Source organism: Theobroma umbraticum, unplaced genomic scaffold (genome assembly GCF_002168275.2).
Source record: "Theobroma umbraticum cultivar Fairchild unplaced genomic scaffold, ASM216827v3 scaffold_56.0, whole genome shotgun sequence".
Taxonomy (NCBI): Eukaryota; Viridiplantae; Streptophyta; class Magnoliopsida; order Malvales; family Malvaceae; genus Theobroma; species Theobroma umbraticum.
Window position 1 is genome coordinate 5,334,353 of NW_018397256.1, and position 17,542 is coordinate 5,351,894.

General features: G+C 33.4%; 1 protein-coding gene across 1 annotated transcript; it reads left to right on the forward strand.

The window, feature by feature from the left end:
- The first annotated feature begins 12,210 nt into the window (after nt 1-12,210).
- LOC110410637 (Double Clp-N motif-containing P-loop nucleoside triphosphate hydrolases superfamily protein) lies at nt 12,211-17,206 on the forward strand. Its single transcript, XM_021420445.2, has 3 exons — nt 12,211-14,248; nt 14,786-15,083; nt 15,216-17,206. Exons 1-3 carry the CDS (start codon nt 13,017-13,019, stop codon nt 16,833-16,835), a joined length of 3,150 nt encoding a protein of 1,049 aa, XP_021276120.1. The 5' UTR covers nt 12,211-13,016; the 3' UTR covers nt 16,836-17,206.
- Nucleotides 17,207-17,542: the final 336 nt, after the last annotated feature.

Genomic DNA, 17,542 nt, shown 5'->3' on the forward strand with positions numbered 1-17,542 from the left:
GGGCCAGTCAGTCATTCTTAGAAAGCTTTTCTTGAGTTCTCCTAAAAAGTTGAATATGCTTGTGTGTAAAGTATAAAGAGATTAGTGCTGCAAACCCAAATTTTCCACACCATTAGTGGGGGACAAGTAGCTTTTCCTCAGCTTCTTCTAAGTGGGATTTTCTATAGTTGGTAACTCTTTAAGGATTCCAAAACTCCAAAAGTTAAGAGGAAATATAGATGCCACATACTTTCAAACAAAGCTTTTGAGGGGGGATTTGGCATCTTCTAATTGTCTTTTTTCTAATGTGAAAATGAAAATGAATACTTCTTTTGAGAGGGGCGGTGCCCCTGCAATCATGAGAGATGAGGCTTCACTATTACTAGGGCGAATAACGTTTTTTTTGTTGAAAATGCACAAATATACATCAGCAATATGAACAAAGTCCGTTGCCACAATCATTGATTAATGCAGGATATAGTGGCTTTTTTCATCACATAAAATGACATAATTAACTAATTAAATTCCAAACTAAAGCTTCATCTATATATATTCCATATATCCAAGCTAAATCCATCTTGAAAACGAATTTATTTGGTAAGGTGACTTTTGATAAAAAACCGAAACCGATATTTTTCATTTCAAATATTGTGGCTGTATTTCTAAAATTAAAATGAACTTTTCTGGTTGGAATAACAACTAACATTACTTCATCTAAACTTTTTTTCCTGTATAGTTCCTTTTTAAAAGTGATCGTACCATTCTTCTATTGGAAAAAGGGGAAACCAATGGTCATCTTTTGCTTGATTGGTGCTTCTCCCAAATTCATCTAATCAAAAGGCAAGGTCACTTTCCTTTATTCTAAACTAAAAGGAGAGGGAAAAGAAGGGGGAATGGGTAAGGGCAGGGGGACTTAAAAAGTCTACTTGCTTTGAGTGCAAGAAGCTACCAAAACTTTTTAGAGGGGGTGGCTCTCAATTCTCCCCCAGCTGTGAGTGACTTGTTTTTATTTATGTTTGCTTAAAGTTTGACCTTGATGACATGATTATCATATATACTTATATATGCGAGTGAAAAGCAATGTGGGGCTTGGCTTGCACTAGTGAAAAGAGTTATGGGCCCTTTTGTCTCGTGATATACCATCAATTAGCCTTTGGAAGAGGCTTTTATAAATAAATATATATTTATATATTAATATACCAACAGATGATCATGGATTGATCAAGTGTGATTTTGAACTATGTGGGGGAGAAAAAAGGGTGCCTTTTTGAGGTTCTAATAAGTCAAATAAAATGCTACTTTAGCAATTACATGAGAGAAGGATTTTGAAGATCCTTTCAAATGGGGTCATTGGTTGTCTAGCAATCCTTACTTGGAGGAAAAAAAAAGGAGGAGGGGGGGTTTCTTTCTTGAATCATGGTTCTTCTATTATTGGTGGGGTGGGGAAGAATTGGGGAGTATGGTATAGTGGGGAAAACTTTTTTCCCTTGTGAAGGAACCAACAAGAAAGCAATCACTTTTTGATAATGATGCTAGGGTAAAATAATCTTAGTGAGAGAGCTTCTTCAATTCAAACCAAAAGGGTGAAGTAGAATGATGGAAAAGATCTAAGAAGGTTTCAAATATGGGGGGAAAAAAGTTTAGGCCGATGAGGTCACCCTAGTCTTCTCTTTTTTTTAAAGTGGAAGGAATTATTATGGTATCATGCTTAAGGAGTGGGTATGCAAAAGACAAAAGCAAGGAGCTTACTCAAGAAAATTTCCTCTTTGTCAAAATGTATATCTTTATATAAAGGTCTAATGATGTTGTACTATTTAATGTAAATAATAGAGAAATCAGTAGGGAACCAAGTATTTAATATGTTTAGGTCTTTCTTGCCCCCTCAATATTTGAGCAATTTGTAAAACTAAAGCACATAAGGCATGAGCATTAGTTTATACCTAAACTAACTACCCATACTTCAATCAACATTTACATCTAACAAAATAGTGCGACATATAGATAATATTACCCAAAACAAAAAAAAAAAGACTTTTTTTCTTCTTGGTATGTAAAGATTTTTGGAAAAAAAAAACAGTTTCCAATTCCAAAGCTCTAAAATTAATGTTCAAATTCTAACTAGTAAAGTGTTCTCTGTCTCCTACGAACATGTATCTAAATGGCATTCCGCTTTCTCTTCTATCCCAGGCATAATTAAGCAAAACTATTTTGTACCCGAAATTAAGTACAAAAGTCCTAGGGCATAACTTCATAGAGACTATATGTATAATATATCATGTATCATTCATTTCAGGTCCCTCCACACACATTATTTTATTCTACTTGTACTTGCTAGAAATATTCAGAGCTTAAAATATTCCAATAAACATCATGCAATAAGTATGGTGAATATGGAATATTAATGGAAGCTTTTTGGTACTAAGAAATATTCAACTACCGAATCCTAGGACGAATGTAAGAATTAATTCAAACTTGTCCAACAAAAGGGCAAAGGAGAAAAGAATTAATGCAGTAAAACAATACAAAATGGGGAACGCTTAATTTTGAACTGCATGCATGGGGAATCCACGCCTTCAAATATAATTACGTAAATGAATGTTTATTTAATTGACAATTGTTTTGAATATCCCTATTCATCATATAAATATAGAAAAGTACCCAAAATTGAATTTTAAAGTTTAGGGGTCTAATTAATAATAAGATCTTTTATTAACATCCCAACATTTAACTCAATAGTAAATACGATATTTAAACATTTGATTTATTGGTTGATGTATGATTTCTTATTTAAAAAATAAAATTCGAATTTCCTTTTCTCAATTAAAAAATAAAACCTACAAAGTTAATGACAGCTTCCCTTGGTAAACGTTAACAGTATAACATACAAAGGATATGTTTCTTGATTGATTATATTTTGTCTTTTTATATAATTATCTTTATAATTTGTTTATTTTAAAATTTGAACTCGAAACCTTTAAGATAAAATTTTAAAACCTAACCGCTTGAATTTCATTTTTGTAACGATTTGTTTGGTACATTTGTATAAATATAATATAAATCATAAAAAAATAAAAGTCAGATTGTCTTTATTTGACATCTACATGTTTCAACCATAACACATGTGAGAGAGAAAAAAAAAATAAAGGCCATAGAAACAGAAGGGATAAAACAAAATTATTTTGTATGTCTAGATTAATGATTTAGACTCACTTAAAATCAAGGAATGGCTTAAGTACTACATGAAAGTATGAAACAGCTAATGGCTGCGTGTTAACTTAATTGGCTTAAATTTAGACTTCATTAGTGGATTGAAAATATTTTTGATGACAATTTGTTTTGTCTTCGAGTATCTAATAAGTAGTGACTATGTAAAGTCTTAAGGTTCAAATTCGAGTAAAAAATTTTAAAATTAATCGAATAATTATAAGGTTTAAGTACTGTATTTATTAATAGGGTTAACGATAAGCTACGCATACACGTTAGCAATCATAAAACAAACATAGACTCAACATTAAACTAATAACTACATCTTAGCCGAATTTTGTTTGCTAATTTTAACATGAGCCTTTGATAAAATAAATAAAGAAATGAAGGGATTTAAAGTATATTAAGTCATTTAATTTTTTAAACTAAAAATTTGATTCATTATATAACAAGCCATTTGTCTTTTAATTTTTTTTAATTTATTATTCTACTTTTATTTTGATTCAAACAGTAATTAAAAAATCTTTACCTTAACTTGAACTCTTCGGAATCCAATTATGAAAATGGAAAGTGTCTTGAATAGTCATGTTTCCTCCAAAATTTTCCCTTGGAGATGTGCAACGTCCATACAATGTGTGAACTTATGAGTAGATGGTCAATACGTTGAAGAGATTCTCCTAAATGGAAACCATACTTACTAACCATAATTAATTTCTCCCAATGAAACATGATCCGGAACAAACCACTATTGGGACAGGCTCAATATTTTAAACCATGCATAACAATGCTTCTTAAATCTTCTTCTATTGCCTTGTCCAACACCATCTACTTCCCATTATTGTAGTCTAGGCCACTAAATAAATTGCAAAAGAACCGCTCCTTAAAAAGTGTAAACATTATTATTATATACATGGACGGTAGAGTTCAGGATATTTTTAAGGCTCGTCTTGATTGGATTCAGGATATTTTTAACATTAATAAAAATTTTAATTTTAAATTATATTTATAAATGTTTTGTAGTTTTAATAGTAAATTTAAATAGACAGATGGAAGCGAAATTTCGGATAAGAGTATAAATATATAGATATATATATATATATATATATATATGTGTGTGTGTGTGAATTGGGTGTAACCTGGCAACCTATGAATTACACCTTTACTTTGACATTATTAAAACTAGCAACTTCATCAAGGATAAAGATGAAGATGTCTCATAAATATTGATGAGAATATAATCCACTTCATTACCTGTCAGAACCCTCCTTACAATAATAAGTCATATATCATTTTCATAACACTGATTGTATGTGAAACACTCGGAACCAAAGCATATAATTAGGGCACATATATATAATGTGTAGAATGCGAGACATCTGTTGCTATCCTATCAATTTTGTGATGATGATTCAATTGAAAATACATATGAAGGCACGTTCAGTTGACTGTTAATCCCATTCTTTAGCTTGGACAGCCTGTATATTGAGATAATCATACCTTTGAAAATAAATAATATTCCCCAACATTATATTTAATTAATCAAAATTAGAAAAAAAAATGATAGTTTGTTATTTTCCTCAACAAGATAATCAAAATGTGGTTATATCCTTGCTCTTCTTGATTTGCACATGGGTCGAGTTGTTAACTTGTTGACATGGTATGCTCAATTATAAAGGCGAAACATACAAATGAGCTCAGAAATATTCGAATTCTATGGGACCAACATTATTCTTCTTCTACTGGCCTATTCTCAGCAGTCAGCTCACAAGGGGGCAACTCTTACAGTTAAAAAGTTAAAAACTTTATTATCTCGAATTTAAATTTTGAAATGAGTCCATGAAATTTAAGAGATACATATATGAAAAAAATGATACCTCTAAGTTTAACTCAAAATTCTTATACACAATTAAAAATTTAAATGGCAAAATGAAGCTACAACATATTCATACTCTTATTAAAAAAGAGAAAAAAAATCTACTTGTTGTATGGTAACTTTCCCACCATAATTGAAGTGAGAATGTAAGGCCTTGAGCAGACATTGTTTCACTGCTATTGATGTCATCACTTTAGTGTCTTGCTAGAGGCCGAAGATGTCTAATTAGCATGCTGCCAAGGGAACAAGAAGAATTGGACCACTTTCTTTACATGGATTTGGCACCATTCCCTATCCCATTTTAATTAACATCTGTCATTAATTTCTTTGTTTTTGCTCGTTTTCTTCTCCCTGTTTTGCAAGTCGTAAATGTTTGAGAGCTCGCTGTATCCTCCATCTCTATCTCTATCTCTATCTTGCTGATCATTTGCAAGAAAATTAGCTTTATCAACTCTCAGACATTACATTGCAATGATGCCAAGTGGCCAACTTTGGGTTCTCACATTTGCTCTCTATTCTTTTTTTCCTTTTAATTAATTGAAATAGCTAGGTTTGTATTCACAATGGAGCAAGACTAGAAATAAAGTTGTCCCAAGATTTGTACATACATAAAGATGACATAATAATCAAATTGACAAGTAAATATACACGCTTACTAAATTCATTTCAAAATTTTAGATTTATCCTGGTAGAGATATACATTAATCAAAGTCAAGTTTTTTGTTTTTCCCATCCTAAAAGTCAAAAAGAAAATATTCATTGCATGGATTTAAAGCTAAATAAGGAATATAAGTGGCCTTCTCAGGCAAATTAAAAACACCCGTAACATAGAAGATTCTGTTGAAAAAATGAGCTTCGAAATGCGAATAATTAGGCGAGTTGGAAGTCAAATTTTGATCAAATAGCAAGAATATCAAAGCCAAATGGTCAAAAAAACCCATGATGAATATGGAAAATTTGGAAAGTTGGGTCAAATTTAACTAGCTAGCTAGCCTCCTCATTTCTTAATTTTACAAATATTTGAAGAGTTTTTATTCCGCGTACATATATACCTGCAATTATGACTTGGAAAAGCTGTTACACATATGGGTGTCCGATCGCAGGAAAAAGGTCCCCCTATGGCATCTCAGGTCAAAATTAATAAAATATATTAATTCAGATTCTTTGCCAAATAGTGAAGTCAAAGCAAAAGCAAGAAGTATTTCCTTTTTGAACAACAAGCAATGAAATTTTGGCCTTCGGGGTCATCATTTTAGTCATCCACCTATGCTACCTACACACTCTTGGAGCAATAAATATGAGCCATACTTGTATACTTTTTGGTTTTTATGAATAATTAGCTATTTACAAAAATTACCTATATTTAGATGCCATAGGTAAATTTTGCAACAACTTTCCTATCTATTAATTTTATTTTGGCTAACTTGACAAACCTGCCCATAACCACGTAGAGTTTATCAAAATTAAATTTAATATAATTTATTTTATTAAATAATTTATTAAATAGTTTTAATTTAATTTTTAAAATTATTATTTTTTATAAAAACTTTATAATAGTTTTTAAGTTGTAAAAAGGTTAAGCCAAATAAGTTATCGTTATTTGTTGTTTATATCAATTCTTTGTAACAAAAAAATAGAAAGAAAGAAGTAAATTTCTCTATATATGCATATTAGATCAATATAAATGAGTTAAACTTAAAGTTGATTTTTTCTTTTAACAAGTACAATTTAGATAATGTTGTGTGCATCATTTCGTTTGAGTAATTATGAAATATAAATAAGTTAAATATTTAAATTTTTTTGACTTAGAGCCCGTTTGGTCTATTATGAAAAATAATAGTGTTTAGAATCAAGTTAAAACTGTTTGGTAAACTGTTTAACAAAATAAATTATATAAGTTATAATTTCAGTTCAAATTATCATAAAAAGTATTCATGTCATCTTCAATCACCTAATAAGTTATAACGTAGCGCTTCAAGTTTATATATAATTTTAGATGTTAAAATAAAAAAATCAATTAAGAAACGAAAAAAGTCTGAAACTTGTATAATAGCAATACTATTAAATTTTTGTTGATCTAGTAAGCAATCAGACCATAATGCTTCAATTCCCAAAAAAGAAAAGAACAAAAGAAACAATGTATTTAACATTAAAATTCTTTTTAGTGAAAAGGTGAGAAAATCTTTAAATAGTATATGAATGCAATTTTGAATTTTAAATTTTTTTTCTCTTAATCTTCGTAAGAACACAAAAATTTTAGATTTTGATATTCTATTGTTGGGTCTTTTATTTTTTTTTAAGTAGTTTTTGTAGAGAGAGGTAGAGGAGATGGAGATCGTGATTAGAGGGATATTGATTGAAAAAAAGGTATTTCATGAAAAATTGATGTGTTTTTTTTATAAAAAAAAAAAGAAAAGAAAGCTTTTTTTTGGAGCTTTTCTTTAAGCTATTTTTTAAAAAATTTTGTTCTTTTAAAAAACCTATTTTTTTAAAGAGATTTTCAAAAATCATGTTTAGCTTAGCTTTTGCTTTTAAGAGGGAGATAAGTTAAAAAAAATTAAGCCAAACAGGCACTTAATAATACGAAATATTATATATTCTATTTTGTTAATTTAAAAGTATTGACTAAATATTATTAATTAAAATTTTATTTATCATTTGATATTATGTGGTATGTTGATATGTTATAGTAGATGATGATATGAGGTGATAACACGATCATATGACATTTTTACCCTCTATGTCAACACTTACATCAATATTATGTGACATAAAAATAATAAGTAACGTTTTAACTAACAACAGTTAATCAACTGCTAGCAATAAGATTCTATTTGACTTAAAATAGAAATATAAGGATTTGATTAAACGTAATAGAAAAATAAAAATTTATTTAAATTTTATTAAATAATTCAAGAGTTTTTTAAAGTTTTATGATAATATAATATGTTTTTGATTGAATTTGAATTTGTATCACACTAAATTTTTATATATAATGTTTATTGGATGTAATACACATCCTAACTTTAGAGATAAAGTAATTAATTCATTTTGAGATTTATGGACAAAAAAAAATTTCTCCTTGGAAACAATAACAGATTTTTTTTTCTAAGAAACAACAAAACAATTTCCTCTTATATATTTTTTAAAAATATTCCTCTATTTAGCCAAGAAAATCAACTAGTTAGATCAATATGTTGACAATCGACATAAAAAAATATATAAAAAAATTGTTGGAAAGTCAAATTCGTGGCAACAAGAATAACAAATAGGCATTCATAGTTACTATTTGGAAAGGGGTCAGCATATTACATATATCACTTATGATATAATAATTTGAAGTTGTTACCAATCTTCTCAAACATGAAAGTGCTAAAAATGGATAAATAATTAATTAAACGTGACAACAAGAATCTCCATCCTCATTAACATATCAAATCTAAAAGCTAATACACAATTTGCAAGTATTGAATCTTTCCTTAAGAGATGCCATTACATAATTTTTGTTTTTTTGGTTTCATTTTTAATGAAACTTCAATAAGACTTAACCCTATGTGTTTCTAGGGTATGAACCCACATGGTTCTTTGGGAAAAGAATGTTTGATAAGCCTACAATCCAAAATTTGTGATGCCCTTTTAGTTTTTGAATAACAAAGAAAATGATGCTTGCAATATTTCCTTTTGGTCAAATAGAAACCAATTAGTCTCACAAGTTTTGTCATTTTCCCGCGTACTTGCCCAATAATCACAGCAATAAAGTGCAATGAAGTAAGCAAGGTTTTGGTTGAATGGAAGATTAACTTCACCAAATGGATTATTAACTTTCACACTGATAATAATAATGGCACAATTGCAGAGCAAAAGTCACCTTCCTTTGCGTCAATGAATCTTCCACGTGTCAGTCTTCTTTACTATGGGTTTTTTTTGTTTTTTAAATTTGATATACAGTGATATTAATTGACAGGCTGATTCTTTTTACATTATAATAAATAGTATTTAAGGAGGGGTATTATGGGCATTTAAACGTAAGAAAATGGGAGGGGGCGGAAAAAGCAGACAAACAGGTTACAAAGATACGTGAACCGTAATAAATGCAGAAAGTTGAAAACCCTCTCTTTCTTTCAAACTTTCACTTTTTTCTCGGTCACCGGAAAAGGAAAGGACTAAGTTTCACGCGTCAGCTTTTCTCCCTACACGACAAATGTCGAATTCTCGCGAGAAATTGAACTCCCCGTGCCCTTTACCTCCCGATCAACGGCTCTGATCTGCCTGAATGGACCACGCGCAGAAGGATAGAGCGTGAGAGAAGAAGAGGCAAAGAAGCGGTAAAAAAAACGTAGGGGGAGGGGGACGGGGCGGAGTCGTCGTGAGAGGAGAGGGCTCGAAAAACGCGTAAAAGGGAAGGGAAGGAAGGGAAGAGAGGAGGGCGTGCGTTACAAAAAGGGGAATATGATGATGATGATGATTTTTGTTCCCTCAAGACTTCTTCCTCTCTCTCTCCACACAAAAAGTTGGTAGCAGTAGTACAAGTAACAAATCACTTTTTGTAAAGTCAGGAATCCCCAAAAGTTCACATTATTTTACTCCCCATTTTCCATTAAAGCCTTATTTTAATGGAATTTGTATCTTCTGGGATTTACGCGCCCTTTCTCCACCCCCTTTTTGTCCACCACGATGCCTGCTTTCCTGTTTTGGTCCACTCCGGGGCTTAAACCGCCTTCTTATTTTTATAAACCCTTGTTTTCATCCCCATGTACTCCACCCCATTATGTTCCACAAAATCATGTGAATTTTTGTTTATTTCTTTCTCTACTTTCGGCTCTTTTGAAATTGTTTTGCTATTTCCACACTTTCAAAATTTTATTCACAAATTTAAAAAATATTAAAGATCCAAAACTTAAAATATACTAAATAGACTCAAAATTTGACATAAGATACGATTAAAAAGTAATTATATGAGATCATGAATCCTATCAATAATTGAATTTGAAGTAAATATTAATTATTTTTAAAATAAAATAAAATTATAATATAAAATTAAAAAATGACGACTGGTATCTCGTCTCCACCTTTTGTCTATCCTTGACTTTGAAGAATGATGGTTTAAAAATAAAAATTAAAAGCTTTTACTTTAGAATTTGGCTAAATTTTGGCTTAATTGTTTAATAACTAGTGTAGTTGATTGGAAAAAGTAACTTGGTAAGGGGATCATTAAATGTGATACTGATAACAACAAATTGATAACCAAAAATATTAATTACTCATGATAATAATGATTTTTTAATTAAAAAAAAGTCTATCATAATTTAATGAAATTTGGTTGTGACCTAAATTTTGAGCATGGAAGGATAAAGTATACGAGAAGAACTTTTCATTTTAACTGAAGAGCGGAGCTATCAACAATGAGAGCCACAGCTATTGAATGATTATAATTAAAATTGAAAAGAAGCCGAGCCACGGCTGCCGACCAAATTAAAATTGCAAATGTCAGTGTGCATTTTATGGGATGGTTGCGCCCGTGATGGGTTGAATCGATCATACCACTAGCGCAAAGCATTTAATGATCTCTAACTAAAATCTTCTTTCCCTAATTAGGTGAGCCTGAACCAACCTATGGCTAGAGGGGGTTGCCCGCCACCCTCAATATTAAGCTCTTATTAATTTTAAATTACAACAAATAAGGAACATTTTCACACATGTATATTTCTTCTGACTTAATAATATTTATTTTTGAAAAAAAATATTTTATACATTAATGAAGGAATTTTTAAACTTTACATATGAATTTACAAAGTATCACAAGTCCATTAAATGATAATTTTTTAAAAATAAGGCTAAGATAATTACTTGATAAAAATTGGCTAAACATATGAGTTTTTTTAGTTCATTTCTTTTTCTTTTTAGTAACGATAATATTATCCGTTTGTTTAGATTTAGAATCGTATGTATGATTAATAAATGACAAATTATTTCCTATACATTAAGCAAATTTTAAAAATTCTATAAAATAATTAAAAAATTATCATGTGTCTCGTTAAATTATAAAATAAAAATAATAAAAAATGAATATTCTTATGAAAATGAGTGTGTGTCAATTAGTTTAAATTTAAATTATAATATAGAGAGTAGATAGAACATATAGGAAATGAAAATAGAGTAAAAAAGGAATATTTTAACCAAGGACTGATCAGTAATTTTCTTTAATGGTGCCATAATTAAATCTATTTTGACTTGAAATGTTTGACGTCACTCCTTACAAAATTGCATAAAAATTAATGAGTTCACTAACATCATTGATTACATAAAACTTTAACATAAATAATATAATTAATAAAATTTTTTGACAATTTGATAATATCACTCTATATTGATCCGTCCCTAATTTTAAAACCTATTTGTGTAGGGTTTTGCTATAGTTTCATTAAATTAAAAAGTTGATAAATAGAAAAAATGATTGCATGGAGAAACACGAGCAACAAAATGAATTCTTAAGAAACCTTCGTGGATTTAGCTTCAATTGCAAGAAAAATTAGAGAGAGAAAAAGGCTTAAGTCAGTATGAAAAGGTAAAAGTCGTGCAATGCCTTTGCAGCGATTGCGTGTGAAAAGCAGAAAATTGGTTGAAAGGCTTAAAAAAATATATAAAAATATAAAAGCTCGAAACTCTCATCTACCGGTTTCTCCCTCCATCAATTCGGCAGCGCGTGAGCCCACTCCGTAGAGATTCTGGGAGGATCGGATCCTCCATTTAGGGAAGGAAAGCGCGTGGAACCCGGAGCGATCATCCCTTGTTCTTTAAAAAAAATAATTATAAGCAACGATGAAAAAGGCAGTCAATCCACAGTCTAGAGAGAGATAAAGTTAGTATAAAGCGATCTACTGATGAATGAATGAAATGAATCTTTTTTCTTTTCCCTTTTTCTTCTTCTTGATAGATTTGAAGAAAAAATGAATAATGTTCTCTCTCTCTCGCTCTAAGGAAAAGTTGTTTCTCTCACTCCATTATCTCCAATGTATAGAGACAAGAGAAAGTAAGTTTTAAGTAAATATATATTAATTACTAAAATAATAGTAATATAATAATATGGAAAAGAAAGGAGGGGGTGACACAAAAAGGAGGGCAGATGGCGCTGCCCAGGAAGCATTTTCCAGAAATCCTTGCAAACTGATAGTACTTCCAATTCTCTATTTTCCAAAAATTCTTTTTCTAATAAAAACAAACATTTTTCATGCTGAGCCTTAACTAATTTACTTTTTCCCTGGTGGGTCTTGTCCTTCTTCCTTTCTTTCTTTTTATGCAAAGCCCTCCCTCTGTTTTCTCTTTCTTTTTCGATTTTTTACTTTTTACCCAATTTCATGGTGGCCAGGTAGAGTATAAAATTTTCACTTAAATTGTGCTGGATTTTTTTGTTATGGATGAATCAGATAGCTAGGGAAAGAAAGCAAAACAAAAAAAACAGAGAGAGAGATAGAAAACAAAAACAAAAACAAAAACAAAAACAAAAAAGAAATAAAAAAGAAGGGGAGAAGAGAAATGGCAGGGGTTCTTGTGAAAGAGGGGATCTGATCTTTCCTTTTCGCGTTGAATTCTCTTCCTCCTTTATAATACCAACTTTTTTTCATTTCTTTTTTCTTTTTTTTTTATTTTTTAAAATAACTTTTGTGTGAAGAGAAAAGAAAATAAGAACACCCAAAAGATAGATCACTTAAAGCAAAGAAAGAAGGTCATAAACTCTATCTATCCATCTAAGCTATTGCTTTCTCTCATTTTTGTTTTTGCCTGTAAAAAGCTTTCGTTTGGTGATTCATTTCAGTTTGTCTATTTCCATAACCTTCTCCTCCTCCTTCTCCTTCTCCTTCTCCTTTTGGATACTAAAAAAGGGTCAACAGAAAAAAAAAAATACACGCACTAAAATATAGATACCAAGAAGAAGAAGAAGAAGAAATACTACTAACAATAAATGAGAGCAGGATTAAGCACGATCCAACAGACCCTGACGCCGGAGGCGGCCAGCGTGTTGAACCATTCGATAGCTGAAGCCAGCCGTAGGAATCACGGCCAAACGACGCCGCTCCATGTGGCGGCAACACTCCTCGCATCTCCCACCGGATTCCTTCGCCAAGCATGTATCAAATCGCACCCCAATTCGTCTCATCCCTTGCAGTGTCGAGCTTTGGAGCTTTGTTTCAGCGTGGCGTTGGACCGCCTTCCCACTGCTCAAAACGCCAATAGTAGCAGCCCGGGACTCGACCCACCAATCTCCAATGCCTTGATGGCTGCTCTTAAACGTGCTCAAGCCCACCAACGCCGTGGATGTCCCGAGCAACAACAGCAACCGCTTTTGGCTGTTAAAGTGGAATTGGAACAGTTAATTATATCGATTCTTGATGATCCAAGTGTTAGTAGAGTCATGCGGGAAGCTAGTTTTTCGAGTCCAGCAGTCAAAGCAACCATTGAACAATCATTGAACTCAACGAGTTCAAACTCAGCTAACACGGCCGGTCCAATCGGATTGGGGTTCAGACCGGTCGTAGCTGCTGCTTCCGCAGTTGCCGCGCCTTCTGCCAATCGGAATTTGTATTTGAATCCGAGGTTACAACAAGGGGCAGCCGGGCAGTCCGGGCAGCAAAGGAGTGAAGAAGTGAAAAAGGTGATCGATATTTTGATGAGGAGTAGGAAGAGGAACCCGGTTTTGGTGGGTGAACCGGAGCCGGAATTGGTGGTGAAGGAGATTCTGAGGAGGATTGAGAGTAATGAAATTGATGGGGTTTTGAGAAATGTTGAGGTGGTTCGTTTGGAGAAAGATTTCGCATTGGACAAAACCCAAATGGTTGCGAGAATTAAAGAGTTGGGTACTCAAGTTGGAGCGAAGATTGGGAATTTGGATTGTGGAGGGGTGATTCTTGATTTGGGTGACTTGAAATGGTTAGTGGAGAATAACCAGCAGGTGGGTCTTGGCGTTGGGGTTCAACAGCAGCAGGTGGTATCGGAAGCGGGGCGTGCTGCGGTGGCAGAGATGGGGAAGTTGTTGGGAAGGTTTGGGGAAGGGAGTGGAAGAGTATGGTTGATTGGAACTGCTACTTGTGAAACTTATCTGAGATGTCAAGTTTATCATCCTTCAATGGAAAATGATTGGGATCTGCAGGCTGTTCCTATTGCTGCCAGAGCACCCTTACCGGGAATATTTGCAAGGTATTTGCGCTGACAACGTTGGTACCTTACTTAGGTTTTGTTTGTTTTGGCTTTAGTTTTTGAATATGGAAAGCGTAAATTCTATCAGATTATTCTGCCAAAAGTTGAGGTTCAAAATTTTGGAATTCATTTTAACTTGGATAATATGCTTGATTTCAGGGTATTATATGCAAGTAGATTTTATTGAATATGGGTATCTTAATGGGTATCAAGAAATTTCTGTTTACAGAGTCCATGGTTTCTGTGCTACTAATAGATTTTATTCCTGGGAAAAGTTGATTCTGATCTAAAATTTAACCTTTTTTTTGGGGACTTGCTTAATACAAAAGACTCTTCACGTCCATAAGACTTTTTAGATTCATGTTTCAGTTTGACGTTGTCTTGCATGCAAAGACTAAAGCTTAGATGATGCAGATTGATCTGTGGGCTTGAGAGGCTCTTTTTCCTTTTTCTGGTTTTTGTCAATGCCCGGGAGATTGGATTTTCTAATTTTCTTGCTGTTATCATCGATTAACTTGTAATATTCTTATCTTCCAGGCTTGGAAGCAATGGAATACTTAGCAGCTCTGTTGAATCCCTATCCCCATTGAAGGGGTTTGCATCTACAGCTGCTCAACGTCGGCAACTTTCTGAGAACTTGGAACCTGTTCAAAAAATAGGCTGTTGCCTGCAGTGCATGCAGAATTATGATCAAGAACTTGCAAAACTTGTACCAGCCAAGGAGTTTGAGAAATCCTCCTCTGATATTAAGTCAGAATCAACTCGGCCAGCATTGCCACAGTGGTTGCAGAATGCCAAGGCCCATGATGGTGATGTCAAAACAGATCAGACGCAGGTAAGAAGCCGAAGTTAAATAAAAACCAAGTCTTGTTAGATTTTTTTTTTTTTGGTGTGTAAATATGTGCATAGCTAAATCTTGTCCTTTTCGTATCTAAGCTCTCTTGTTACCATTACATGTTATCTACAGACCAAGGATCAAGAGATGATCTGGAAGCAGAAGACTCAGGAATTGCAGAAGAAATGGAATGACACATGTTTGCGTCTCCATCCTAATTTTCATCAGCCCAGTCTAGGGTCTGAGAGATTCTCTTCCACAGCTCTCTCAATGACGAGCTTGTATAATTCACCTCTGCTAGGACGGCAGCCTTTCCAACCCAAATTACAATTGAACAGGAACATTGGGGAGACATTGCAATTGAATCCAAATCTAGTAGCTAGCCAACCAATGGAACGGACAAGTAGCCCACCAGGAAGCCTTGTAAGGACAGACCTTGTTCTTGGGCGACCAAAGATCACCGAGACCTCACCAGAAAGAATGCATAAAGAGCGAGTGAGGGACCTTTTGGGCTGCATACCTTCTGAACCACAGAACAAGTTCCAAGATTTGCAAAGCGATAAACTGTTGAACACATTAGATGCTGACTCATTAAAGAAACTCCTCAAAGGTCTAACAGAGAAGGTGTGGTGGCAGCTGGATGCAGCATCTGCAGTGGCTACAACTGTGACACAGTGTAAATTAGGCAATGGAAAACGGCGGGGTGCTGGAGCAAAGGGTGACATTTGGTTGTTGTTTACTGGCCCTGACAGGGTTGGCAAGAAGAAGATGGCGTTGGCCCTCTCAGATCAAGTATGTGGGGCTCATCCGGTAGTGATATGTCTTGGTTCAAGACATGATGATAGGGAATCCGATGTGAGTGTCCGTGGTAAAACGGTGCTGGATAGAATAGCAGAGGCAGTTAGGAGGAACCCTTTCTCAGTAGTAATGCTTGAAGATATCGATGAAGCAGATGTGCTAGTTAGAGGCAGCATAAAACGAGCAATGGAGAGAGGTCGACTTGCTGATTCTCATGGTGGTGAGATCAGTCTAGGAAATGTTATTTTTATTCTCACTGCAAATTGGTTGCCAGATAATCTTAAATTCTTATCAAATGGTATTTCCCTGGATGAAAAGAAGCTTGCCAGTTTAGCAAGTGGAAGTTGGCAATTAAGGTTATCCCTTTCTGAGAAAACTGCAAAGCGCCGGGCCAGTTGGCTACATGAGGACAGAGCAACAAAGCCACGGATGGAAACTGGTTCACCACTATCATTCGATCTTAATGAGGCTGCTGATGTGGAGGACGATAAAGCTGATGGATCACACAATTCCAGCGATCTCACAGTGGATCATGAAGAAGAACATGGCCTCACTAATAGGCTATTATGCAACTCAACATCATCAGTCTCTCGTGAGCTGCTCAATTCTGTGGATGATGCCATTGTCTTTAAACCTGTAGATTTTGGTCCCATTAGACGCAATATAGCAAACTCCATAATGAAAAAGTTTTCCAGCATTATTGGTGACAGGCTAACAATTGAGATCCTAGATGAAGCACTGGAAAAGATTACGAGTGGAGTATGGATAGGCCGAACTGGATTAGAAGAATGGACAGAGAAAGCATTGGTCCCAAGCTTGCAACAGCTGAAAACACGATTGCCCGCATCAGATGAGTCTCTGGTCGTTCGACTTGAACTCGATGGCGAATCTGGTAAGCGAAGTTATGGAGATTGGCTGCCCAGTAGTGTGAAGGTGGTAGTGGACGGGTTCTGATGGTGAGGATGATTAGTATTTACTAGTTCCTAGCTCAAAATTCAGTGAGGGGATACAGTTGGTATTTCCCCACTTGTGTTGGATAGAGATGTAAATATAGTCAACTGTTTTGGCGGGGGAGGGCGAAGACGGTTGAGAGAGGTAAAGAGTTGAAAACAGTTAGAAGAGGGAGACGTTGATAGATTAACGGTACCTTTATTTAGTAGCCAGACAATGTCTCTTCCTTCCCCCTTTTTTTATTTTTATTATTATTTGATTTCTTCATGCTTTTTTCTTGTTAAAAAATTTTATATATAGTATTTTATTATAGATATTTATTAATTACACGGGACGATCATTAATAAAAGATGAAGCATTCCTCTTTTTCAGCATGTCACCTGCTCATTCAGTTCTCTTCAATCCTATGGGCAAAACGGCCCTTGTCTCAATTTTCTATTTTTGTTCCCGTCGAAAGGGGTGGTTTAAAATTTTAATCCTATTAAAATGGAAAATTAGGAAATTTATAAAAATAAGGAAAAAAAATTATCTTATTGTGTAGGTTTTAAATTCATTGAATTTTTTTGCTTGTATAAAACTAAAAGTGTTTTCAACTTATTGGCATTATAGAAGTTGATCAAACTTTAATAGACATTGAACCTGTTTTGTCAAAAATCTTGTTTGGTTTTAATTTCAATTTTTTTTAAAGTAGGAAATATACATTTTACTAT

Excerpts from the sequence above, each read along its gene's own strand:
- LOC110410637 (XM_021420445.2), top strand. The coding sequence starts at position 13,017 with ATGAGAGCAGGATTAAGCACGATCCAACAGACCCTGACGCCGGAGGCG. Across the intron at positions 14,249-14,785 it reads TTACCGGGAATATTTGCAAG|GCTTGGAAGCAATGGAATAC; the intron begins GTATTTGCGCTG and ends CTTATCTTCCAG. Across the intron at positions 15,084-15,215 it reads TCAAAACAGATCAGACGCAG|ACCAAGGATCAAGAGATGAT; the intron begins GTAAGAAGCCGA and ends TGTTATCTACAG.